Source organism: Triturus cristatus, chromosome 2_1 (genome assembly GCF_964204655.1).
Source record: "Triturus cristatus chromosome 2_1, aTriCri1.1, whole genome shotgun sequence".
Lineage (NCBI taxonomy): Eukaryota > Metazoa > Chordata > Amphibia > Caudata > Salamandridae > Triturus > Triturus cristatus.
The window spans coordinates 463,135,032-463,160,694 of record NC_140581.1 but is presented as its reverse complement, the minus strand read 5'-3'; the positions used below and the strand labels follow the sequence as shown (position 1 = coordinate 463,160,694).

General features: G+C 44.6%; 1 protein-coding gene across 4 annotated transcripts in view; it reads left to right on the top strand.

The window, feature by feature from the left end:
• The window catches only part of IQGAP2 (IQ motif containing GTPase activating protein 2), a 1,048,054-nt gene that overhangs the window by 1,008,022 nt on the left and 14,369 nt on the right, over positions 1-25,663 (top strand). For all 4 annotated transcript variants that reach the window (XM_085632282.1, XM_085632281.1, XM_085632284.1 and 1 more), the window contains 4 exons: positions 6,229-6,316; positions 8,188-8,400; positions 10,021-10,181; positions 20,103-20,246. In XM_085632282.1, coding sequence (XP_085488408.1) covers positions 6,229-6,316; positions 8,188-8,400; positions 10,021-10,181; positions 20,103-20,246 — 606 coding nt within the window. The remainder of the gene's footprint in view (positions 1-6,228; positions 6,317-8,187; positions 8,401-10,020; positions 10,182-20,102; positions 20,247-25,663) is intronic.

Below are 25,663 nucleotides of genomic sequence, written 5' to 3'. Positions count from 1 at the left end.
CACATTGTACGAATAAAACTCCTGTTTGAAGTCTGTTTAACCCTAAATAAAGTAGTACATCTGCTTATAGTTAGGGCTTTAAGTGGGCCGGGTCCCTTCGAGTCTCAGGCCCGGTAGTAATTTAAAACAGACATTGAAACGGGTCTCTTTCGGGCCCTGTATTCACGTTCTTCTCTTTCTATGCAAAATACACACTCGAGTTCTGAACATCAAGTCAGGGGCGTAACACACGCCCCCGCATCACCCCTACCTACCCCCCCCCCTTCCCCCCGCAGTGCAGGGGGCCCAAGCTCCAGGGGGCCCCCTCAGCACTGCACTTCGGCCGGGAAGCTCCTGATGAGAGTCTGGAGGGGGCCCCTCCACGTACCTTGCCGGGGCCCCCTCAATTATCGTTACGCCACTGCATCGAGTGTAAAAAACTTTAAGGTAATCCGTGTCCTTACTGCTTATATTTCACATGCTTTACTTGCTTTGTTTTTCCTGGATGCTGTGTTACGTTTTTTTCAGCAGTATATTACTCTTGTATAGTGCATAATTCGAACTGAGTCGCATCCAGGTGTTTGTTATGGGGCGCAAACAATGTTGACCCTGGAGGCCGTGCTAGTGTCTTTCAGTGGCTGTCAGTTGGGCAAAAAGGTGTTCAGAAAAGGGGCCCCGCAATCTTCGGAAGCTCTGCAAAGCGCACAGAGCAATGTTCACGTACGCCGGCTGCAGTTGCGATTCTATGCATATGCGTGGTTTGGGTTGCACTCTATATGAATGCTAGTTTGTATGTTTCAGACACGCCCTTAATTATAGAGGCTCTGCCCCTTCCAGAGACCCACTACTTTTTTCATCCCACTTAAAGCCCTGTTGATAGAACAAAACAAAGTAATGTTCTTGGTTTGTTTCCAGGTGTAACTCACGACCGAAACAGGTCAGTTCCCCTACCCCACCCCCCGTGATATGAACACTGTATGATGGGCTTTTATGGTGCAGAGCTGAGCTTGAAGTGAATTCATTTAACCCTAGATGTATCCAAGTTACTGCTTTATTGTCAGAAAATACCGCTCGGAAACTGAGCAAGAGTTGTACTTACTGAAATAAAGCACTAACTCAGAGAAGTAGCCGGTTAAATGAATTCACTTAACCTCCTTACGCAGGTGCATAAACCGGTGCGCTGCCCATTGGAGCTCGTCGTGCTGCGGACCCTGGTAGACTGGGACCTCTTGTAGACTCAGCAAAACGATCCCTTATGAAGGTCAATCTCAAGGGCGTGGATTGATACTGGAATCAGTATAGTATTCCCCTCCCCTCCAGTGGAGATTTTCAAGATAGCCATTCCTTTTCATTACCCAATGGAAGGTAAATTGTCTGGCACCGAATGACTCTTTACTTTTTGTATGAGGAAGACATTTTAAATGTATACAAATGGCACCATTTGTCATTGCTTAAAGAATCTGCAAAGGCATCGCCTTGAAACAAAATAGAGCTGTAAATAAAGTGGTATGCATTAATTTGTAACATGGCTTTTCTGCCTTTGTTTCCTTCTGTTTAATTTAACCTAAACTATAATTATTAGTCATGGACCATTAAGTCAGACCTAGTACACATTTAAAAGTGCTTTCTAGTTGTATTTGCTGTCTGAAGAATGCGCAGTCGAGTGCTGAAAATGCCTGTGATTTTGCTTATTCTTGTGCTGAGTGGAACATGAAAATACCGGTGGTGCCGGTAGAAATCCCATCAGCTGGCAACCTTAATCAGAAGATTGAAAGTTTGCTGCAGCATCAGCACATTATGCATTTCCTCCACCCTCCATCCCTGATTGATGCCATAATAGCAGAAGTTTTAACATATATGTAAACCTACGCCAGCCGTCAATACAATGCTGAGTTACTTTAGGTGTCTCGGTATATATCCTGCATTCAGCCAACTCACTCCTCATTCTCATCACTCACCCTCACCCTTTACTCTCAGCCTGCACTCACAGCGATCACACTGCACTTACACTGCTTACCATGCACTCACACCATTCACCCGTCTCCTACACTGCACTCCTATGAGCATACTGCTCACCCTGCACACACATGACACTCCACTCACTTGTCACATTCCCCGGTCACCCTACACTCACAGTGATCACGCTGCATTCACACTGTTACCCTACGCTCACACCATTCATCCTTCTCTGAGCCTGCGCTCACGCGAGCCCACCGCTCTTCTTGCACTCACAGCGACCACACTGCATTCATGCCCCTCTCCATTAACTCATACCGTTCTCCCTCCATTATCCTGAGGTCACATGAACACACTGCTCACCCTGCATTCACAATGATCACACTGCACTCACACCACTCACCATGCACTCACACTGTTCATCCTGCCCGCCCACAGGGACCATAGTCTGCTGGAACTCACAGGGACACACCACTCGCTGCACTAACTCCTCTCTCCATGCACTTACCAGAAACTGTCAAAGATCACCCTTCACTCTCGCCGCTCATTCTGCACCACACGTAGCACAGCACTCATCCTGCATTTACACCACTCACACCACCCTGCACTCACTCCAATCACTCTGCACGCCCTCCTCGCACCCAGCATTCACATGGGCCTTCCTCTCACATTGCATTCATGCAGCTCACCTGACACTCACATTGGCACATTTTTCACCCTACACTCGCACCACTCATGGTGCACTCACTCACAATATTCACCATCGCCCAGCACTTACATAGGCACACCTCTTACTCTGCACACATAAAAATTACACTACTCTTATGAGGACACGCACATTTCTGCAAAGGCACCCACAGAATACCTGTGCTTTCCGTGGTCCTAGATGCCTACTTAAGTCCATGTCCAACAACCGGGCTGTTGCAAAAGGGGAGAGTGGACTGAGAATTTGGGATGGAACAAGGAGGAAGACTAGGGCTGAGGCTTTGGGGTATGGTGATGGATTGAAGATCATGTGACACCTTCAGCCTTTCTTGGCTTTCCATTTACTACAATGCTTTATTCTGAGATACACTGTTTTTTTACTGTATGAAATCCATGGTTGCCTAAGAAGTCGGGCATTTCATAAGATTAGTTGGATGCTGTGATATTTCATGTTAGAATGTGGATTTGTTTATTTCCAATACTGTAACTGCTTGATCCGCAGTGAAACCTAATATAAGCCCTGGACAGCTATGTGAAGGAAGTGCACTTTTCATTCACATCGTACTTGTAACAAACATTGACAAGGAAATATATTAAATTTTTAATAGCGTATAGATAATGTTTTTATTAAACTTCACTGACAGGCAAGGCAGGTATAGCAGAAGCAGCAGGGCAAGCTTTTCTAACACAATAAAAGCAGATTGACTAATGGAAGTGTGAACGGCAGTATGTCTGTGTGTGATTGTGACATAGTACTAAGGTTCTAAAGAGAGCAAGAGATATTGTGAAAATGTGTGTGTGAGTGAGAGAGAGAGTGTGTGTGTGAGTGTGTCTGTTATGCGTGCAAGTGTGCTACTAGTCTGGCATAGTGGAAGTTATTCTTACCTTATGGACAAGGGCAGTAATAACATATGGATGGGTCGTATTACCTATGGCAAACTGCAGCCTGTGACCTACTTCTATGATGACACCATCATTGGCTTGGGGACTCAAACTGCCTGACTGAGAAAGCAGCTAACCCAGTCATACCCAGCGGCAGGGACACAGAACACGCACCACCACACCTGGCCAAAGGCCCTGACATGATGCACGTAATGCCTAACATATAGGTGGATCCATAGCGAAATGTTGGAACTGATATTTGAGGTAACTCTTGTCATAATATTTCCTGTACTCCTTTTCTAGAGTGTTTTAATAGCAAAATGCTGAACCTTGTATACCGGAGGGAATTTATTTAGAGGTACCCATGACTGTGGCTGAGGTATCCATGGTAAATTTCTGGCGCGGTCATATTGAATGTACTTCTTGGCATAAGGGGCTCACCCATGAAAAAATGATGACCTTGGTATAGTGGAAGGAATTTCTGCCTTAAGACGTTTGAAAAAATTGAGATCTACTCCTAGGAAAGGTCAGGCTTCCCAGGTGCACCATGAAAGTACTGGAATATTTCATGAATGCCCTAGAAGAGTCTGCAGCATTTTAGAAATTCGATCCTAAACATTTCAAAAGATTCTTAAGGGAGAAGTCTACTCTCCCTTAAATTATTTACAAGAAATCTGTTAAATTGTTTTGTTTGCTCGAATTTGGGGGAAGTATCACCACTTACATCGATCTTTATTCTCATATAATGTCTCTGAGGTTAGCTCTGACACCATTTCTGGAGATGCTTGTCCTGCCCCATTGTTGAGAGCAGGACTGGCTTTAGGGCAGCGGAACCAGTGCAGCCGCACCTGGCATTGACTTTGGTGGGAGGGCTCTGTGTTTAAAAAAAACTTTTGGTTTAAAAGCACATGAACGTCCTTGTGCATTATGCAGTTGTTAGGCAACAACAAAAGTGTCAAGATAACTCTGGTGATTAATGTTCCTACAAGTGAGAGTTCAGAATTTTGTCTAGTGGCAGTTTTGACTCATGGTAAAGTAGCGTGGAGGGTTAATGTGCCTGCGGCAAAAAATGTGTACCATGCAGATCACATAACTCAGTGTGAGTAGCACTTTAAAAAAAAAAAAAAAATGAAATGTGAGTCAGGGAGAGGCTACGGAGAGATGAGTTGCACTGTTGGGGAGTGGTAATGAGGGAATTCATGGAGAAGGAGGTTATGAGGGAGCAGAGTGCCAAAAAAGACTGTTGTAACGGCCGCCACCACCAGTGCTCGAGCTGGCCCTCCTGACCAGGAGGCTTAGCCCCCCCCGTCCCCCCTCCTAATTCGGGTCTAGTTGCGCCCCTGGTGTGAAGTGAGTGGAAACCAGCAAGAACTGAGATCCTCTACTTTTTTTCTTGCTGGTATATATGGGCACTATTATATGCACCCATTTTCATAGTTGACGCGTTTTCTCTTGGCTTTTAAAGGAAGCTTATTTAGTCATTGCACGGGATACTTTCTCACGCTAATTCCGTCTCTTGTGCTGAAGATAAGCTGGGAACCATCTGAACTGTTGTTTTTGCCAACCCTCTGTGCCTCCTGGCATGCGTCCCTGTCCCACTCCCACCCTTTAAGTCACAGTTCTATTACGTTTTTTACATTAAAACGCCGACTAAACAGCAGCGGGGACTTTAGAGTCTCTAAAGCAAATCCGTGATTGCTGCACTTAAGGAAGTGAGGTGGCACCCTGCCTCAACAATGTTGGGTCCAGAAAATATCTATCTGTTTTCGTTACAGCAGGCAAAATTGTATTTTGGCGTTTTCGTGCCCTGCTTTTTAGAAAATGGACTACATTTTCAGCTTTTAGCTGCAGATTGGGCTCATCTGCTTGCGGCATCAGCATACAGTGCCTGGATTTACCATATGGTGGTGCCGGCCCTGCTTGGGTCATGTTGTCGTCAGTGAGCCATCCGCTCTCCTCGAGTTGTTGGTTCCTTTTGAAGGAAGAGAGATGCTAAACATTGAATGTAGCATTCATGAGATATTTGTTCTCTAGATAGTGATGTGATGTATTTAATATTGTCCTCATTCCACCGTCATTTTATTACGCACCCTAATTGTTGGAGATCTTCCCTCGCCCAGAGAGATCAGACTAAATGTGCTTACTGATTTCTTTGGGATTTCTAATGGGAACCGACCATAATCTCAGCAACGCTATGGTGTAATCACTGGACTGTTATGGTGAGATTGGCAGGTTATATGAGGGCTCCATATTTTCTATATGGTTTTAATATTACAGGCCATATCCATTTAACTAACAATTCATCGCTGTAATCCATTCAGAGGGATTTTGGTTCTTCAGTCCAGTGCAAGTGAGTGCGAAGGATTGTGTACGTTTGCTTCCAAAGACACTCCTAGAACATTTTTTTCTGAATAACATTGATAGGCTGATAATAGAAAAAATATAATTATTTTCACCACTAAGCATTCTTCTGCTCTATATCATTCTAGATCAGTCATATGTTTTAAATGTAATATTTACAACTAATTTCCTGACCAGCACAGCAGCGACCACTTTTACGAAACGACGATGATCCCCGAGCTACAGCATGTTTGAAGGGATTTTTTAAATCTTTTTATGCTTTTATGTCATTGTCTTCTGAAGGTTGTATGAATAAGGGTTTACTATGATATAAACTCATCATTAAGTCTGTTTCTTGTTCTACAGGACCAAAAAACTCATAGTTGATGTTATCCGGGCACAGTCTGGTGAGACGCTGACAGAGATCCTGGAGACGGAGGCATCTTCGCAACAGGTGAACACTTTGTCCTAAGTGGATGGCTGAAACTTGACAAACTATAGATGGGCAGTACCCTAACAATGATGTGAGGCCTTGATGCAGATGTGTAGGTGTTAATGGCAGGTGGGGACTGTCAGGCCATCCTGTTCTTTCCTAAGTTGCCCAGGGAGCATATAGTGCCTCTTGACAATACCGCGAAGACACACTGAGTGGCTGACCTAGTGGTGGTGATGTCACCTAAGGTGTAGAAGGTTTGTTGTGAGCAGACAGTCTGTCTCCATAAATTAGACATAAGCTGGTCTAATTTCACTTTTTGAATAGATTACATGACACTTGTAAATAATTACACAGTATTGACTCCTCACTCGTCTTTAGCTGTGCCGCCTGCTCCTCAGACTCTGCTGATTTTCTGCATTTAGCTTGGAAGTGTCCCCAAATTATGAATTCTGGATAGAGGTAGTGCAACCAATTAAGGACATAAACAACCTCCTCACAGCTGACCTATGTGCCACTGATCCTGCTACTATATGTGTTGCAAATGTACCTCATTTTTGCAGGCGGCGGGTGGCCCTTTGGCTATTTCTAGCTAAGCACAGGGTGGCGAGGGCAAGGATAAAGTGTCAAGACCAAAAAGTTAATTTGTGTAATGACAGGGCAGATACCTAAGCCACATTAGGCAACAGACATATTGCACCCATCAAAGACTATATGATGGGCATGGACAAGACGGCTCATGCAACAGTAAATACTTGAATGTAGTAAATGGACGCACAATGAGGCTGAGCCGGTGGTGGACCTAACTTTAGTTCCTAGGCTTTGACATACATAATATGTTTAGTCACAGATGAGATATTTTACATTAGGGATGAAACTCTTTATATTAACGACTGCTGTCTTCTTTCGGAATGGTCTTATTACAGATTCCTCTTACTGAATATTGTACTTTGTATCTGGGTTTAGGTGGTGCTCTTTTGTGGTGGTGTTCTTTCTTTTCTATTCATGCACACCATACTACTGTCTGACTGTGACCTCTAGAAATGTCTTATTGTACTGTACTAACTGCTGCAAATATACAACTTGTATATTGTCTGAGATTATTAATGAATATTTTATTCCAAATAATAATGGTGAGGAAATCTAATTAAGTGTAGAGTATCAAATTACATATTTATGCTCCAGACATGAAATTCCTGTGTGAAACAGGAAGTAGTTCCTGGATTATGTCAGGAATAACGGAGGACTATTTATTACGTATTACGCAATTGGATTTATTGAATTTCATTGCCATAATTTCTTAAAGAAATTATCCTTCAATTATTTCACATTTTGATTGTATCTGTAGTACCTCCTCTTTTGTATGATCTTCATTAGAAGAAAGAATGTGAGTCCTCATGTTTTTTAGAGCAGCATCCGTCAATCATTAAATACTTATCTATGAGCATTTATTGACCATGGGGCACGTAAGTCCTTCAGGTTTCTTTCAGATTCTCCCGGGGTCTCTTTCGTTGTACGTTGCTGTTATACAGCTCTCTGAAATCAACTCACTATAGATCTTGCATGTCTGCAGATACCGCTTTGCATAAATTGGCAAGAGTATAAAACTGTGCTGAAAACTTTATTACCTGTTATTGTGCCCAAAACCAGAGTCTTTCCCATTCTGACGTGTGGTGGAATTATTATGTTCAGTCTGGATATGGCTGTGACTTTCAATAAACATGGCTGGACCCTTTAGTACATGGGTATGTGATGTTTAACTCTGGCACTTTCTGCAGTTGAAAAAACTCTGTATGTAATTTATTACATACAGCTTTGTTCATCATTACATTTATTTGGGAAGACAATACAAGGCACCTAATTGTTTCTGCTCCCTCTGCCCTCCCCCACAGGAATCTACCCACGTCAAGGTGATGGAGAAGCGAGCAGCATTAGATTCCAAGACACCCGATGAAATGAAGCGCAGCGAGTCCACGCTGGAGGACAGCCAGCTGCCCATTGAGCAGAAGAAACGCAAGATTGTCAGGAACCTCCGGACTCTGGAACATGCAAAGCTAGTTTCTTCAGAAACAAAATACCAGGAAATCATCAATGAAATTGCCAAGGTTAGTGATCTGTGGACGTCACTGTCAGGTCATGATCATCACTTTAAGTAGTACTAAGCGTAATTATAATATCCATATGTGAAGTCTGTCAATGTTGAAATCTTTATAATATTTAATCTACAGGTTCTCTTGTAGTGTCTGTGGCAAGTTATCTAAACTGATGTCAACTGGCAGCATTCTGTAGTATAAATGAAAGGGCTTCTAGAGTACACTGTTTCTGTCCCTAAAATGACCAGCCTAGCAAAGCTGGAGGAATCCAAGAACATTTTCCTTGAGACTGCAAATTGCGGTTGATATTTGGGGTTACAAAAGTGAATCCCTTGGGTCTCGCATATAAAGAACACCAAGGGAAGCCTAGGTAGGTCTGATCTTGGAAACTTGGTGAATATAAATTCTAAGCGGTACAAAAGGGGGTGGTGATGGTGATATAAATTCTAAACAAGTAACTGATCTGGACAAGACCCCCATAGAGTGTGAAGCGTTGCTAGCAACCTCGTTACGCTCTTGTATCCAGTAAAAAGCTAGCATTTTCCAGAAATGTAATTTTAAGTTCAGGTTAGGCACACTTCGTCGAACTTCTTTAGGAGTTAATGGAACGGTGGTGTAAAATGAATTACATTTCCTACTGTCTTGTCCTCATAATTCAAAAGTAAGGCCTAGGATGTTTAGATCTATATTTAAACACATGAGTCAAGAGCAGAGTTCATGTTCGTCACCTGTGTAAAGATTCTTCTGCCATCTTTGTTCAATTCTGAAATGTAGACTACAGTTGGAAACGGACGAGACTAAAATATTTTCGTTTGAGGGAAGTTGTTTATAATTCGCCAAGTATTGCAGTTACGTATACATGCTCTGATAGGCTTAATGAATGATCAAAGGGTATTTTATTTTTCTGGTAATAATACAGCTTTCTGTTGCTGGACTGTGCCTCAATTGGGATATATTGGTAAATCCAATTCAGAAGCATTGTGTTTTTATAAGGTAATGGTGTATTTTCTAAAGAAGGTGTATTTTATTGAGTGAGATTTGTATTGTAAGTACTTATTTACTATTGTATTTTACATTATTGTTTTTTATCAATATTTTGATTTTATTGATTACATATTCTAAAGAAACCAATACTTAAATGAATATAGAACATTAAAGTGTTCATTGCCAATCAAAAATATGGGTCTTTGAATAGAGTTTTGCGGATGGGACACTCCGTCACAAAAGTGGGAGATGTCCTGTCCCCTGTATTACAACTGTTCAGGTAAATTCTGTAATTCAAGAGCATATAAAGTCGACAAAGCCATTAAAACCATGTATATTGATAAATATATGTAAAAAAGTAAAATACATCCATAGAAATATAAAAACAAGACTTTGACAACTCATTAATTGGGCACCCCCTAATTACTAAATAGCTTCTTCCTCAGTCTAAGAGCACCAAGAAAACATGTTTTACAAGTGAACTATGGTCTGACACTAGCAATCCAGTGAATGGGAATTCCATTTTGTTTTGAGAGAGTAACCCTTCAACAAAACACAAAATAAAGCCCTATGTCTTTGGAATGAAACGAAAGACATTACATGAGTTGTTCACGGAGTTGTTCACTTTTTATTCAATGATCTCTGCAGGATATTCGGAATCAGAGACGATATCGTCAACGGCGGAAAGCAGAATTGGTGAAACTTCAGCAAACGCTAAATGCACTAAACTCCAAGACGGCGTTCTATGAAGATCAGACAAATTATTACAATACATATATCAAAACCTGCTTGGACAATTTGACCAGAAAGTGAGTTGAATTATTTTATTTAGCTAAATTTTCAGACAGTATGGTGGGTTTATCTGTTACTTAAGACTCAAACTCCTATCAGCATTTCTAAATACAAAACAATTGTGATTTTATTGCTAATACAGTTCATTTTGATTGTGAAACCAAGATGGGTACATTAGTTTACTAGCAAAGAACAGTATATGTATGGTGGACTGAAATATGGGCTAGTCAGCAAGCAGCTGGGGCTAGTACATGAGTGCAGTCAACTTGCAAGCAGCATATGGTCCTGATGACTGAAGAGCAACAACATAAAATATAATCTACTGTATTAAAGATGGAAACAGTATGCACATGATGATATTGTGGTTGCCTGGATTTTCTTTTCTCATTTCTAACAGGAGCTGAAACTCTTCAAATGATGATCTTGCTGTTTTGTTCTCACAAACTCTGTAAATCCAATCCTATCCTATGCGAACATGCAAGAATGGCACGCTGCTGGTGTCCAGATTCCAAACAATAAATTTGCCAATGATGGCAGATTGTCTATAGAAAGTTAAAGTTTCAGAGCATCTTGCCACCATTATTGTAGTAAGATATCGAGGAGGCCTTATGTATAGATGTTTTCCCAAATAAGCAGAAAAGCGAATGTTATGATCTTAAGCAAAACGTTTGCACATTGGCCAGTCTCACTTCTGAATGTACATGAAAAGGTCTTGCTTTATACTACTGATTTCTTTTCTGAGGAGCAGTGGGGTTTAATTTCTTGCTCTGCAACCCCAAACTAAGCTAACCTAGCCCTTGCATATCTGGATATGCCAGTACACCAACGTTTACTATTGCAACTGCCATTCCCAATTCTAGAAAGTGCTTGACAGAGTTAGGGATTTTCTTTGCCCAGTGGTCCACTAATATCAATTTCATCTTTGCAATCAAGACATTATTCCCTGATGTCTCTTTCATACTTTGTATCAGTCAAGCCCTGTCCCTGAGCAATCCTGTGTTAGGAGAGGCACTTGGCAGGGTTGCCATTATTTCTGACAGTGTATGCCTTAATATTTGTTAGACATGGCATCCTTGGCGTGGTTTCCCTTGACTTTTTGCCTTCAGACCTCCTGTTGTTCCTGACTTCGTATTTCCTGGCCTTAGGATTCTGTGCACTTTACCGCTGCGAACAAGTGCTTAAGCGCTTGTGCTCTTTCTCTAAAACGTGGTAACAGTGGCTTATCAACAACTGGCATATTTAATGTACTTATAAGTCCCTAGTAATGTGACCAGGCCTGTAAATTAAATGCTACTAATGGGCCTTCAAAAAGCAAGGAGGGTTCTGGCTCAAATAACAGCACGGCCAAACCAAAGCTAATATAAAGAACAAAACAAGTGCCAATACTGTATGTGTTTTCAACTCGAGTTTTATGTAGTGGACTGAATTAAACAAGAACACTAGTCACCACTTTGTCGTTGAATTTAATCAAAAACGTGTTTGCTATTTTATAAACACTGCATTTTTTTGTTTTTTGTTAAAGTTAAATAAAGTGCGCTCATTACAATACATCACAACATTAATGACAATACTGACAATACAAATACATTTTTACAATTTAGACACCTGTGCACAAAAACGAAAAAGAAAAAAAAAAAAAAAAAATTTTTGTTCAACTTAACATACAAACAAACAACACATTCAAATCACATTATATACAATTTATATACAGGCCATCAAAATATCGCAATTGGCATAGTCATGAGTTGATTCACTGTTTACTTTAAACAGAGATTGGCCAGAGGCGGAGAGAGGTCTACGCGTTTCGAATCCCACTGAGTGCTGGGATTCTCATCAGGACCAACATGTGGCTAACAGTGAGGAAAGCCAACTTATTCTCTAAGGTGTTTGCTTCTTCAAACAGAAACCTTGTTTAAAATGTTGTAATGAGCCGAAGATCTGGGCCAGAATGATTCTTTTGTCTTTAAAATGTGTGTATAATTCGGCAGCCGCTCCTACACGACAAGCGCGTTATCTCGGTGCAGCGCGCGAGCAGGCAGACAACTTCCGTGGTCTAGCGGAGTGACGACTCAATCGCGGCGTCCATTTAGCTCTGCGGAAGCGTCGGTGTTGATGTTCTAATTTGGCGGTGGCTGGCCTCAGAGTGACTGCCAGCTTGCAGTCACTCTGAGGCCAGCCACCGCCAAATTAGACCACGGAAGTTGTCTGCCTGCTCGCGCGCTGCACCGAGATAACGCGCTTGTCGTGTAGGAGCGGCTGCCGAATTATACACACATTTTAAAGACAAAAGAATCATTCTGGCCCAGATCTTCGGCTCATTACAACATTTTAAACAAGGTTTCTGTTTGAAGAAGCAAACACCTTAGAGAATAAGTTGGCTTTCCTCACTGTTAGCCACATGTTGGTCCTGATGAGAATCCCAGCACTCAGTGGGATTCGAAACGCGTAGACCTCTCTCCGCCTCTGGCCAATCTCTGTTTAAAGTAAACAGTGAATCAACTCATGACTATGCCAATTGCGATATTTTGATGGCCTGTATATAAATTGTATATAATGTGATTTGAATGTGTTGTTTGTTTGTATGTTAAGTTGAACAAAAATATTTTTTTTTTTTTTTTTTCTTTTTCGTTTTTGTGCACAGGTGTCTAAATTGTAAAAATGTATTTGTATTGTCAGTATTGTCATTAATGTTGTGATGTATTGTAATGAGCGCACTTTATTTAACTTTAACAAAAAACAAAAAAATGCAGTGTTTATAAAATAGCAAACACGTTTTTGATTAAATTCAACGACAAAGTGGTGACTAGTGTTCTTGTTTAATTCAGTCCACTACATAAAACTCGAGTTGAAAACACATACAGTATTGGCACTTGTTTTGTTCTTTATACTAATGGGCCTTCAGCACTGATTCTGCCACCCATTTCCGTAGCTCTGTAAACGTGTCTCAGGCCTTCCATTGCAGAGCCTGTGTGTGCAGTTTTAAACTGCCTTGTAAATCTAGCAAGATGAACCTCTTGCAAGGCCCAAGCCATCCTTTTTAATACAAATAAGTCAACCCTAGGTTAGGCTCTTTACAGTCCAGAGGGCAGGGTGCAATGTATTAACAAGCATTTGCAAAGCAATAGGTCTCGCATTTACGCAAGTTTAAGCTATTGGCATTGTAAATTACAATTCATCTTTTTTAACCAAAACATAAATAAAAGGCATTTTCATTTACAATGCCAATAAATCAAACTTGCGTAAATGCGAGACCTATTGCATTGCAAAAGGTAGGCTTCACGGACAGCGGAAGGGAAAGCGGGTGGGGGTGGAAAGCACAGACAACAGGAGGGAGGGCGGGGGGTAAAAAAGCCACGGACAATGGGAGGAAGGGCGGGGGAGTGTTAAAGAAAGCACGACAAGCACTATCTTAAAGTAGCATAAAAGAACTGTTATAAACATCCCATGAGCATGACAACGAACTTATCATTCTGTTACTATCAGATACTTTTCCAAATACATATGCTTCCCACACAAAAAACAACAGTGCGATTACCATAAGGTTAGATCTTGAAATTCCACAGACAGGCTAACCTGAGGATACTTGGATCTCAGATCTATAATGGAGAAAAATGTTCTGTGTCGGAAAGCAACCAGCATTTTGTAAATGCGGAATAATTTATTGAGAGCTGCATGATTACCACACAAGTTTTGGTTTTCTGTCCAGGATGTTTGAAAAGTACATTGATTGATATAGCGCATAGGTGACACCCTGGCATATCAACCACTAAAAAATAGTTGAGCAAGTATATCAGCCTTTGTATCCTAACTCGGGGTTTTTTGTTGTTGTTTGTTTTTTTGGGCGGGGGGGCTGCAACATGCGCTCCTTTTTAGGCAAATGCAATGCTGTTAAAGCTTGTTAAACCTATTACTATGTCATATATATGCCAGTTAGAGGTGGGCGAGCCACCGAAGACGAGTAGGAACTGAAGCCTGGCTCTGACTGAGCTCGAGGTCCTCTTGAAACCTAGAGCCAAGGTTAGTCGATCTGAAGTCCAACATCTTAACTCAATAAACATTTGAATGAAAACATTCTACTCTCAATTTGATTTAACATGATGCACATGTATTATTTAACTCAGTGCACCGATCTAACTCCTCAGAGAGAACGAACTTACATTTGATGTAAAACAGGCAACAAAGATACCCACCTAGCAGCTGAACTGCAAAAGCAGGTACCCCATGATCAGTCCCTGCTTCCATGCACGAACAAATTGTGTGGTCTTAAGCAATTATCTTATTTTATCGCGCCTCTATTTTACTTATCACATTTGCAAACACCTTGAAATAAATCAGTTCAGAATGGTATGCATATTTTAATAGACTTTAATTTTGGACCGTCAATAATGCAACATGTTCTCTGAGCCTCTCGCTGTCCACAGAGACCAGCTGGTGCTGAGAGACTCACTGTGCTGCAGGGAGAAACAGTCTCTCGCGGTCCAGGGAGACCCGCAGGTGCAGAGACACTCCCCGCGGTGGGGGGAGAACCTGGCTGTCAGGCACTGAGCACCCACCGTTCCCTTACCTTGGCGTTGAAGCAGATGCAGTGCTGGAAGGCGTCCTCGATGTGCAGCGGAATCCGCAGGTCGTGCCCATCGTCCACCAGGTTATACTTGGCATGGTGACGCTCAGCATAAGGCACTCTTCTGAGAGTCCCCTTGAAGAGTACTCCTGCCTTAAAGAGGAGGAAAGTGTGGAGCAGCGCTTGGCTGGCAGAGCGAAGTATTCCAACAGGTTACTCGGTGTTCACTCAGAGCGGGGCAGCAGGTGCACCTTGTGGAATAAAAGTTAAGAGTTCAAGCTGATGAAGACGTACCTCAGGTAGACAAGCAGCAGGTGGTCCTTGGACCCGGACCCGGACCCGTGCGCACCTCTGTGTTTAAGCGCTATGCAAACAAGACGAACTGCCTCCAGCGGTGCTCAGGATACAAAGTGACGGTTCTCCTATGCTGGTGCCAAGGGGCGCCCTCTGGAGGCAGGGGGCACATAGAGTGCGTGTGGGGGCTCATGGAGAGGCACAGCAGGGGAACTAGCAGACAACAGCTGGGAAGTAAAGCAGTCTTTCCCTTCTCGCCACATTTGAGGCTCTTGTTTCTTTAACAATAACAATAATGAGGGTGACATGGGGGCAGCGGGGGTGGGTGGTCATGTCATTAGAGTGGCACGAGGCGGCGACATAAATAATGTTCCTTTTTGCAGATTCTGACTCCCCTGCATGAGTGGAGGAGAGTTGGGCTCAGTCTCCTCCCAGCTCCAGAGCTTGGAGCCAGTCTCTCCCAGCAACTGCCCAAGCAAAGAAGGGAGTCCCGGTGAAGCACTAGTCTGCGGGGATGTCGGTGCTGTTTGGCGGACCGGCACAGAAAGGTGGCCATCTTATGTGTGAGCCTCAACCAGTTATACACATGCTGCAGGTATATGAGCCATAATGTTCAGCAAATGTGTGCAAAGAGAATACTTCCAAATTTGGCAAAATGGAGCTAGAAACACTTGATATACGAGTTTCAAACTGTGTACGTCTGCAATGTGAACGCTTGCTCTAGGCTAACATTGCGGGAAAAAACAAATTGCTCAAAACTAAATTTCCAAGTTGTCAGTTTTGACACCCTATTTACAGCTATTTGAAAACTCTCGAAAGGCGCCAAAAACAGCATTTGCGCTCGTTATGCAAACTGTCTTTGACATTTTTTTTTAGTCTCTGTTCCAACTCACTCCGTTTGAAGCTGAAGGAAATAGCGATCGCAAAATTTACCCGAGAATGCATGTTGTGCAACTCCTAATTGGCACTCACCCAGAAACAAGCACATTTATAGACACATTTATAAATACACATTGAATGTACGTGTGCAGCACAGTGCAGCGCAGCGCTGCTAAAATATGTACAGAATATTATTAAATAAAATACCGAGCATGGTCTCCCTGAAATGGGCACCGAGCTAGGTATTAAATTGAAAAAATAATAATAATAAAGTGAGTACGATGTCCCAGAAGCAAGCGCCGCGCTCAGTCCTAAAGTAAAAAAAAAAAAGAGCGTGGTGTCCCAGAAGCGCTCAGCAGTGTTGCAAATACAAAACAAGCGCAGCCGAAGCAGATTGCGCTCAAAATGAAAATGAGTGCTTACAGACTTATGAAGGAAATCGTGTAACGCCGCAAGTAAACGATCGAGTCCGGATGGGCCGTCCAAAAATGAGACAGGGCGGTAAACGATGACGCCAGCCAATAAGAATGATGGGTGGGGCTTCAACTCCTCTCCAGAAATCTCCCGATAACAATAAGCCTCACAGAGCAAACAGTGCATGTACGCTGCAACGCATGTCTGCGAGACCTAAAAAAGTAGGACATGTACTTTGAAGTTGTACATGTCCTTGTAGGTAAAAATGCTTAAATTAATCTGTCACTACTGCAAGCTCTATATGTCCTATAGGATAACATTGGGATTACTTCATTACATTTTGTAAGCGTAATTTCTAAATTGGAAGATATACTTGGATCAAGTTTGGTATCTGTAATTCTAATTTAAAATCCTAATTTATGATGAAGTCTGATTTTAAATTACAATTCTGAAAATGCCACTTTTAGAAAGTGAGCATTTTCTTACCTTAGCCTTTGGTGCCTGCAGCCTGTCTCTGATCACATATCTGGGTGTAGTTGACAGGCTTTGTGTATTCCAGCTAGAGAGCCACACAGAATGGGTGCTTAGGTGTGACTTGGTGGGTCATCCTAACAGGATGGGAGGGAGGAGCTGGGCACAGCCTCACCTAAACCTGAATAGGGTATCTCCTGTCCATACAGAATGGACTGCACACCCCCCTGTAGTGAGTCTTGAGCCAGGTCAGGAAGGGAGGACATCTGTGCACTTCAAAGGCATCTCTTTGAAGGCTTACCCACTTCAAAGGCACCACTGAGTATAAGAACTGGACCTCAGACACTAATACATTTCTGGACCTGTGAATACTTTGCCAGGAAGAAAGACTGCTGTGCTCTTACAAGGACTTCCACTCTGCTGGACTACTATTTTGCTGAGCTACTGTTTTGTTGAACTCCTGCCTCGCTGAGCTCCTGCCTTGCTGTGTTGCCCTGCTGCCCTCATGCCTGGTTGAGGAGGACTGTAACTGCATTAATTCGAACCCAATGTGACTCCAATGGTTATTTGGCTGGCCTCTTGATCTGAAGTCTCAAAGACGTAAAAGACTTCCAACCAACCTGCTACTGCACATGGACTCTACCATCGGTGAATCTACCATGCCAACTGTTGCCCCCCACATTTCTGGACCCTTGGAAGTGGGCCTAAGGTTCTTTGCCAGCCGCACCGATCCATCCTCTGCTGAGCGACAGAGACCCGAGCAGAACCGACACAGCTCTTTGGATGAGCGTCACATCTTAGAGCAGAACCCACTCATCGCTGCTGTTGCTTGGATTGGACTCGTTGCATAAACTCGCATCCCTGCTGCATCCCACATCTTGGGAATAATACAGTGCCATCGGAACCGCCATTGTGCAACAGTTTTCCTAGCACAAGTTCCTCGCATCCCGGATTGATGGCAGCCTCGATAATGAAGTTGAAACTGCATCTTGGTTTCACCATTCATCCGAACTGACACATCGCCCCTGCTGCCCCTCGCATCCTTGATACCCGAAGGCGCATCACAAGCCCCGTCGACGTCGATGCAACAGGACCTCACATCTCTGCACCAATGGATCGCCCCAGCTGCATGACGCATCTTTGACGCGGATCCACGCTAACCAGCCCGGTTTTAATGTACTTTGGTTCAGCTGGTCTTACATGGTGCCTGTAGCCAGCCCGCGCTCTTTCATGGTCAGACCGAATTTTTGACTTAGTGCCAGTCTGGCGCGACCAGATACCCCATGTTGGCGCTTCCTGCTTCAAAGTTCTTTGACAGTTTATTCTACAAAAATTCATTGCTCAAGTTCTACTTATTGGATTTTTGTAATTTGTGTCTTGTTTTATTTATTAAATTAAGCTCTGTTTTTCTAAACTGGAGGGAAATTATTTTGTGTGGTCTTTTTACTGTTTGAAGTGTTGAACAACTATTTATACGCTGTCTCTAAGTTAAGCCTGACAGCTCTGTGCCAAGCTACCAGAGTGTGAGCACAGGTTAATTTAGGGTCACCTGCCTCTTGCCTTGACTAGGATTGTGGTTGCTGCTTGACCTGGACTCATACCCCAGTCAACCAGTTAACCAATTTCTAACAAAATTGAACCTTTAACTTACGGTATCAAATGACTGTTTTACACATCTTTTAGAAAATGTATCAAGTAGTTAGTATTTCTTGTAATAAAGGGGCATTAAGTATGCTCTAGGTTCTGGCAGGATTTTGAAAATGTTAACATTGGAAAGCAAGAATCTCTGTCTCTGAATACAGATTATACTGAAAAGCGCTGGAAGAAGTTATAAGCTCTGCGATCCTTATGAGAATATGGTTCCATTCTTTGTATTTGTTGTCATATTGGCATGTTGAATTCTGCACCTAGTTTCTGACAATAAGACCTACAATAGGAGTTCTTTAGGACCTCTCACCATTTGATTGGGTGCATTAATTAAGGCCCTCTGGTATTAATATGAAGAATTAAACAAAGAGTCCTGAAAAGTGAGCGGCTGACCTGCCCACACAGGTCCAACAGATGATAACTTTGAGAAAAATGGGGAGAACCTGCTTGACAGCTTTCCTATTTTGACAAATACTGAATATTCTTACCACCGTGGAGTTGCAAATGGAAGAGAACACTACTGGCGTTTTCTAATGAGAGATAGCAAACGTCTCCTGCTTTGAATAGCTACAATACAAAGTTTCAGTTGAGTAATCAGCAGCAATAAACCTGTGGTATCCGAATCACTCTGATATTCACAAAGAAAGAAGAGGCATTTGAAATCTAAACACCAATATCGTCTCCAAAGGGTCACAGGTTCAATCGAATACATTAACATTCAGCTACACAAGCAGCTAGTCTAGCCCCCTTCCCTCGAAATCCTAGTTGAACTTTACATCTGATAACACAACCACCATACAAAGGGACATGTAGTAACACTACACCTCTGAATGTGTTAGCTCTGGTCACCAGGCCCGGAAAAATTCAGGTATAACTTCACTATCTAGTCTTTGTGCTACACAGTGCGATTTAAAAGAAAATACCCAGGGTCTGTGATAGAATATCGCATCCTAGCACAACATAGAAAACACATTGTTCCCATTAATGCCCTCACACTGTGCTAGGAACCAAGGAAGGATCTGAACCACTGGATCTTTTTCTAGCTCCCAATAAAGACTGTCTCTGGACAGATGCGAGCAAGCAGCCAGGGATGACTAAGAAGGATTTCCACTGATGAATGAGATTTAGCTAAAGACTGTTAATATTGGTTGCCAGAACGCCACCTGCAGGATTCTTTCTGGAACGTTTTAGAACTAGGAAAGGATCTGATAACCATCAAAATAATCGTTGACTTTGTACCGCACTTTACCAAATCACAAACGATCATGCAATTAGAAGCCTTTCTTAATGTTCCTAAAATTGTTAACTGGTACTTGGAACTTCAAACCAAACAACTTTCATTTCAGTGCTAGTTTCCCTCAGAGTGCAATGCCACATTCGTTATCTTCTATACTCCACTCCACACACCTACCCTTTAACTTAAAATACACCTTTCCCCTTTTTAAATATTGACACCCTAATAACTTCTTCTGTAGTTCTCATTTTTTTAATAGTGGTTTTTATCAGTGTATTTTCTCATATGTCATGAAACTGTTTTTGAAACATCTCTAGAAAATGTCATTCGAAGTATACTAATGAAGTAAATATAAATATGAAATTGCTAATTTTGTTTGTGTTTTTAAACCATGCATGCAGCTTAAAAAATTGTAAAAAATAAAACTTTTACTTCCAGGAACTCAAGGAGGTCGATTAAAGTAGATGGAAAAGGAGAAGGGAAGGGCAGCAAAAAAATCAAAGCGCAGTCCCTGCGATACACAGGTTCTAGGTTACACGAGAAAGGCGTGGTTCTAGAAATCGAAGGTCTTCAAACCAATCAGTGAGTATGGCTGCATGCAGTCAGAAGTGCACCATTAGTTGGAAGCTATTAACAGCTGAGAAAAGCTGTTTATAAGACCTTTTCTTCTACTCTTTTTTTTTTGTCTGACTTCTCTTAACAGTGTATAACGTTATAGCTTGGAAAATTCAACTCTGCACTTCTGCTGTTTTCTTATTTTCATAATTGCCGTATTAAAAGATATATATATATATTTTTTTTGCAATGTGTCTTTGAAATGGCACTTAAAGTGAGATGTTATCCCCCATCTCCTTTAACGCATTGGAAATGGGGCTCATCGTTACACGACACCTCATTTCATAGGAGGAACCTTTAGTGTTTAAGCAGAGATAGCTTCAATTGGTATCACTTCATTTTCACCTCAGGGTACAACTGAAATCATGTTATGTTTACTTTTGTTCTGAGTATCAATTGTTTCATTTTGCTTTGTAACTTTTGAACATTGTGTTTACTGTTGTTTTATGGCAGTGGTGTTAATGTATCATGGATGTTCTGCCAGAAAGTACACTTTGGCTCAACGTTTCAAAACATCGTCCTTTCAGAGTTATGAAGTTTGTTCAATGGCACAGGCAACTTAATAATGGATTGTGCACAACTGGGCCAGACCTACGCTTTTAAACAGAGAGGAACTTGCTGGGGTTTTGGTGACATCAGTCCTCCGCCTCATTGCATTGAAGTTCTCAGATGAGACACAAATGCTTCAGTACGGGTCATAGATGGCCTCAAGTGGAAATGTTTAAGCTTGTGGTGTTCAGCCAGAGGATTTAATCTTCTCGTCTGGTCTTAATAAGACCCTTACTTACTCTGTGCTGCCAAGGCTTCAAAGTGCTCCCACAAAAAATGTTTAATTACACTTTGAAAAAAATCTTCTTTCCGAGCATCACAGCACACACAGGAGTCGCATCATGTGAAAAAGAAACTCCGGAAACTAGTTTTCTCTCATGTTTTTCCTGACAAAAGATGAAGCTATCTTTAGCAATGAATATCTAAGATGGCATAAAATAGTAAAATAGGCTCTGAAAAGACTAACCTTTATCTCCATAATACCTGAGCTCCTTCCTAAAGAGTCAGGGCTTGGGTAACCTACAACTAGTTCAATGTGCATAAGAGCTGCTTGCAAATGATTGTGTACATAAATGATGACGTGGACTCTCTTTTTATAAAACTTTTTTTATACCCCAAGATAGTCCATGGAAGGATTCTCAGTCCTTCCCCAACTATCCAACTAAGCAATGCTTTAGATGAAAACAGAATTTAGGTGACGCAGTTGTCGTCTTTTGTTGGTATTCAGCTATAGGTACAGATTCAACTACGCCTTCTAATAGGTTCATGTATGTAGGATTTATGCTCCAAGAATAGCATTGCAGAGCTTTTAGTAGTCATGTTTCATGGAGGCATGTGTTTTTGTCCTAATGATGTCGAGAATGTCTTTAAAAAAATGTTAATCTGTTTACAGTGTTCTGCCCTTCCCCCTGATTCCGCAGTGGTACATCATACTTAGTGTGTGAATTGATCCTGTAAACAGCTATCTGAAAGAGACACGTTAGTGATAGATTCCTTACCTTAGACTATCCCCAGGTGTCAGACTGGATCCGGATAATTTTCTGTAGCAGTACCCCTGCGCGTCAGTAGGTGGCGTCGTGCGGCTCCGCGTCAGTTATTGGCGTCGTACGTGCCGAGATGACGTCACGGAGACTACTTAGGCACCACCCATGCGCGCTGACGTCAGTTCTTTCTTTTTCCGCGCCAGCAAGCGCAGATCTGGATAGAGCACGTACCTTAGTCACGTTTTGACTACTCTTTTGAGACTTTTTGTCTCCCCCCTTTTTTCTCATGGTGCACGTAGGGATGCCTGGCTTTAAGTCTTGTGGGGCCTGCCGTCGCAACATGTTGGTGGCGGACCCCCATGATGTTTGCCTCTACTGTCTGGAGACCGACCATTACGCCAGGCCCTGCAGTGACTGTCGAGCCATGGCCCCGAAGGCCTTGGGGGAGCGGCGCCGGAAGCTGCTGGAGGTCCGGCACTCGTCCCAACGCCGCTCCAGGGACCGTTCCCGGGACTGCAGTCGTCGCTCCTTGGGCTCCAAGTCTTCACCCTCGGATTCGGGTAAGCGACGTCATAAAAAGAAGTCGAAGAAGCGTGTTCGCTCTCCGACGTCCCCCCGTCGGTCCTCTGATGCGGACAAAGGGGACAGGGGTCCTGCCCCTGCGCCTCCCTTGGAGCCTGGGAGTCACGCGGCCTACCCGCCGTACCCGGGTATGTCGGTGACTCCCGAACAAGTGCAAGAGTTTCTTGCCACCATGGACCGCCTTTTTAGGCCTCCGGCTCCCACCGGCGTGCCTTTGGGCCCCCGCGGTCCCGTGTCCAGATCCTGTTGGCCCATCGGCGCAGCCTGCGGATCCAGCTTTGGCGCCACAGGATCCTATGCCGTTGGCTCCGGCCGCAGCGCCACGAGGACCAGCGCTGCCGGATCCGGCCCCAGCGCCGCCCTCAGCTCAGCCTCCGGCGCCGCAGTGGGTGCTGTTCCTTCCACCCTTGCCCCAGTTCCAGGACCATTTTGTTCCTACCTGGGATCCGCATTGGGAGACTGCATCGGCCGGCGCTGTTTCCGACGCCGTATGTCCCTTCTCCGGCTCTGCCGTCGCGACCGGTTCCTTCTGCACAGGAGGTGGAGGATGACTGGAAGGGGTCCGAGGACCCTCTTGCCCATCAATGTGACTCCGAGCAGGACTGGGTGGACGATCTGGAGGACGCCGGGAACCTCGATGTCTCTTCTGACCCGGGGTTTGCCTCTCCCCCACCTTCCTACACGATGGTGCTCCGTCGGGCTGCTCAGGTCTTCAACCTTGATCTTCCCTCAGTGGCCCTCAAAACTAACCTCCTTACTGAGGTGCTCCAGACTGCGTCGACTTCGTTGGAGCCACTGCTTCCCTTCAATGATGCCCTCACGGACGTCCTGTTGGGCACTTGGTCGCGGCCGGCCACAGGGGCTCCTGTGGATAAGAATGTCGCCAGGCATCAACGCCCGGCGCATGGTGACCCCGTGTTTCTGACCACTCATCCCACGCCTGAGAGTCTGGTCATCCAGGCCTCGATGTCGCAGAGTGCCTTTCCCACGGCTCCGCCGGATAAGGACTCTAAGAAGATGGAGCAGTTTGGTGAGCGGTTGTTCTCGTCGGCCAGCTTGGGTCTGCGGTCGGTGAACACCACCTGCTTGTTGGGCCGCTATTCACACGCAGTGTGGGACACGGTTGCTCAGGTGTTACCTCACTGTCCGGAGGAGGTCCGTGCTGTGCTCTCCCAGGTGGTTGCTGAGGGTAAGGATGCGACTAAGTTTGCCATTCAGTGTGGTTTGGACACCACTGACTCGTTGGGCAGAGCGATTTCTACGACTATGGCGCTGCGTCGCCACGCCTGGTTGCGATCCACTGGGTCCTCTCCTGACGTCCAGACCTCGCTCATGGACATGCCCTTTGATGGCACTCGCCTGTTTGGCGAAAAGGGCGACAGTGTGCTGGAGCGCTTTAAGGACTCGCGGGCCACAGCCAAGTCCTTGGGTCTTTCCACTAAGGGCCCAGCCACTTCTGGGTTTAGCTCCTTTCGTGGCCAAGGCAGGGGCACCCAGGCACTTCCTTCAACAAGCCTGTGCAGAACCAGCCTCGCCGCGGCTTCTGCAGGGGTGGCTTTGGAAATCAGCGTGGGGGGCAGTCCATCTCCGCCCCTGCTGCTTCTACCTCTAAACCTTTCTAATCCGAGCTTTGTGGTACACCCCACGCCTGTGGGTGGCAGGATCCACCACCACCTCCACCATGTTCAGATAAAAAGCTCACACAAGTTAAGCTGTACCAGTGATTGGTTATTTTACTGGAACATTGCCCAAAATGCATGTGGTGTCAGGGTAATCAATCAATCAATCATTTAATTTGTAAAGTGCACTACTTACCCGTAAGGGTTTCAAGGCGCTGGGGGGGGGGGGGGGTGCTGCTGCTACTGGTCGAAGAGCCAGGTCTTGAGTTGTCTCCTGAAAGTCAGCAGGTCTTCGGTTTGTCGTAGGTAGAGGGGGAGGGTGTTCCAGGTCTTGGCGGCGCGGTGGGAGAAGGACCTGCCTCCGGAAGTGGTTCTACGGATGCGCGGAACCGTGGCCAGGGCGTGGTCAGAAGAGCGGAGTTTCCTGTTGGGTACGTACAACTGAGAGTCGACTGTTGAGATAGGCTGGTCCGGTCTTGTGGAGTGCCTTGTGTGCGTGGATCAGGAGCTTGAAGGAGATTCTCCTGTCGACGGGGAGCCAGTGCAGGTTCCTCAGGTGGAGGGTGATATGGTCGCGGCACGGGACGTCGAGGATCAGGCGTGCAGAGGCGTTTTGGATTCTCTGCAGTCTGTTGATGAGCTTGGACGAGGCTCTGGTGTAGAGGGCATTTCCGTAGTCGAGTCTGCTGCGGACTAGGGCATGGGTGACTGTTTTCCTTGTGTTTGTCGGGATCCATCTGTAGATCTTGCGGAGCATGCGGAGGGTGTTGAAGCAGGTGGAGGAGACTGCGTTGACTTGTTTGGTCATGGTGAGTTTTGAGTCGAGGATGACTCCCAGGTTGCGTGCTGGGTGGGACCGGGGGGGTCCCCAGTGATGCGGGCCACCATGAGTCGTCCCGTACTGAGGGGTTGGACCAGTGGATGAGGATCTCCGTCTTGTCTGAGTTCAGCTTAAGTCGGCTTTCCTTCATCCAGTCGGCGACTGCCTTCATTCCCTGGTGGAGGTTGGATTTGGCGGTAAGAGGGTCCTTGGTGAGGGAGAGGATCAGCTGCGTGTCGTCGGCGTAGGAGATTATGTTGAGGTCGGGCAATGCGTGCTAGTGGTGCCATGTAGACGTTGAACAGCGTCGGGCTGAGGGAAGATCCTTGTGGGATGCTGCAGATGATCTCGGAGGCCTCGGACCGGAACGGGGGGAGGCGGACTCTCTGAGTTCTGCCGGAGAGGAAGGAGGTGGTCCAGTCCAAGGCCTTCTCCCGGATCCCTGCGTCTTGGAGTCGTGTGCATAGTGTGCGGTGGCAGACTGTGTCGAAGGCGGCGGAGAGATCCAGGAGGATGAGGGCCGCCGTCTCACCGTTGTCTAGAAGGCTCCTGATGTCGTCTGTGGCGGCGATGAGGGCAGTCTCTGTGCTGTGGTTGCTGCGGAATCCTGATTGGGAGGGGTCCAGGATGTTGTTGTCTTCAAGGTGACGGGTGAGCTGGGTGTTAACTATCTTCTCGATGACCTTAGCTGGGAACGGAAGCAGGGAGATGGGTCGGAAGTTCTTGAGGTCGCTCGGATCCGCCTTGGGTTTCTTCAGTAGGGCGTCGATCTCTTCGTACTTCCAGTTCTCAGGGAAGGTGGCGGTCTCGAAGGAGAGGTTGATGATTTTG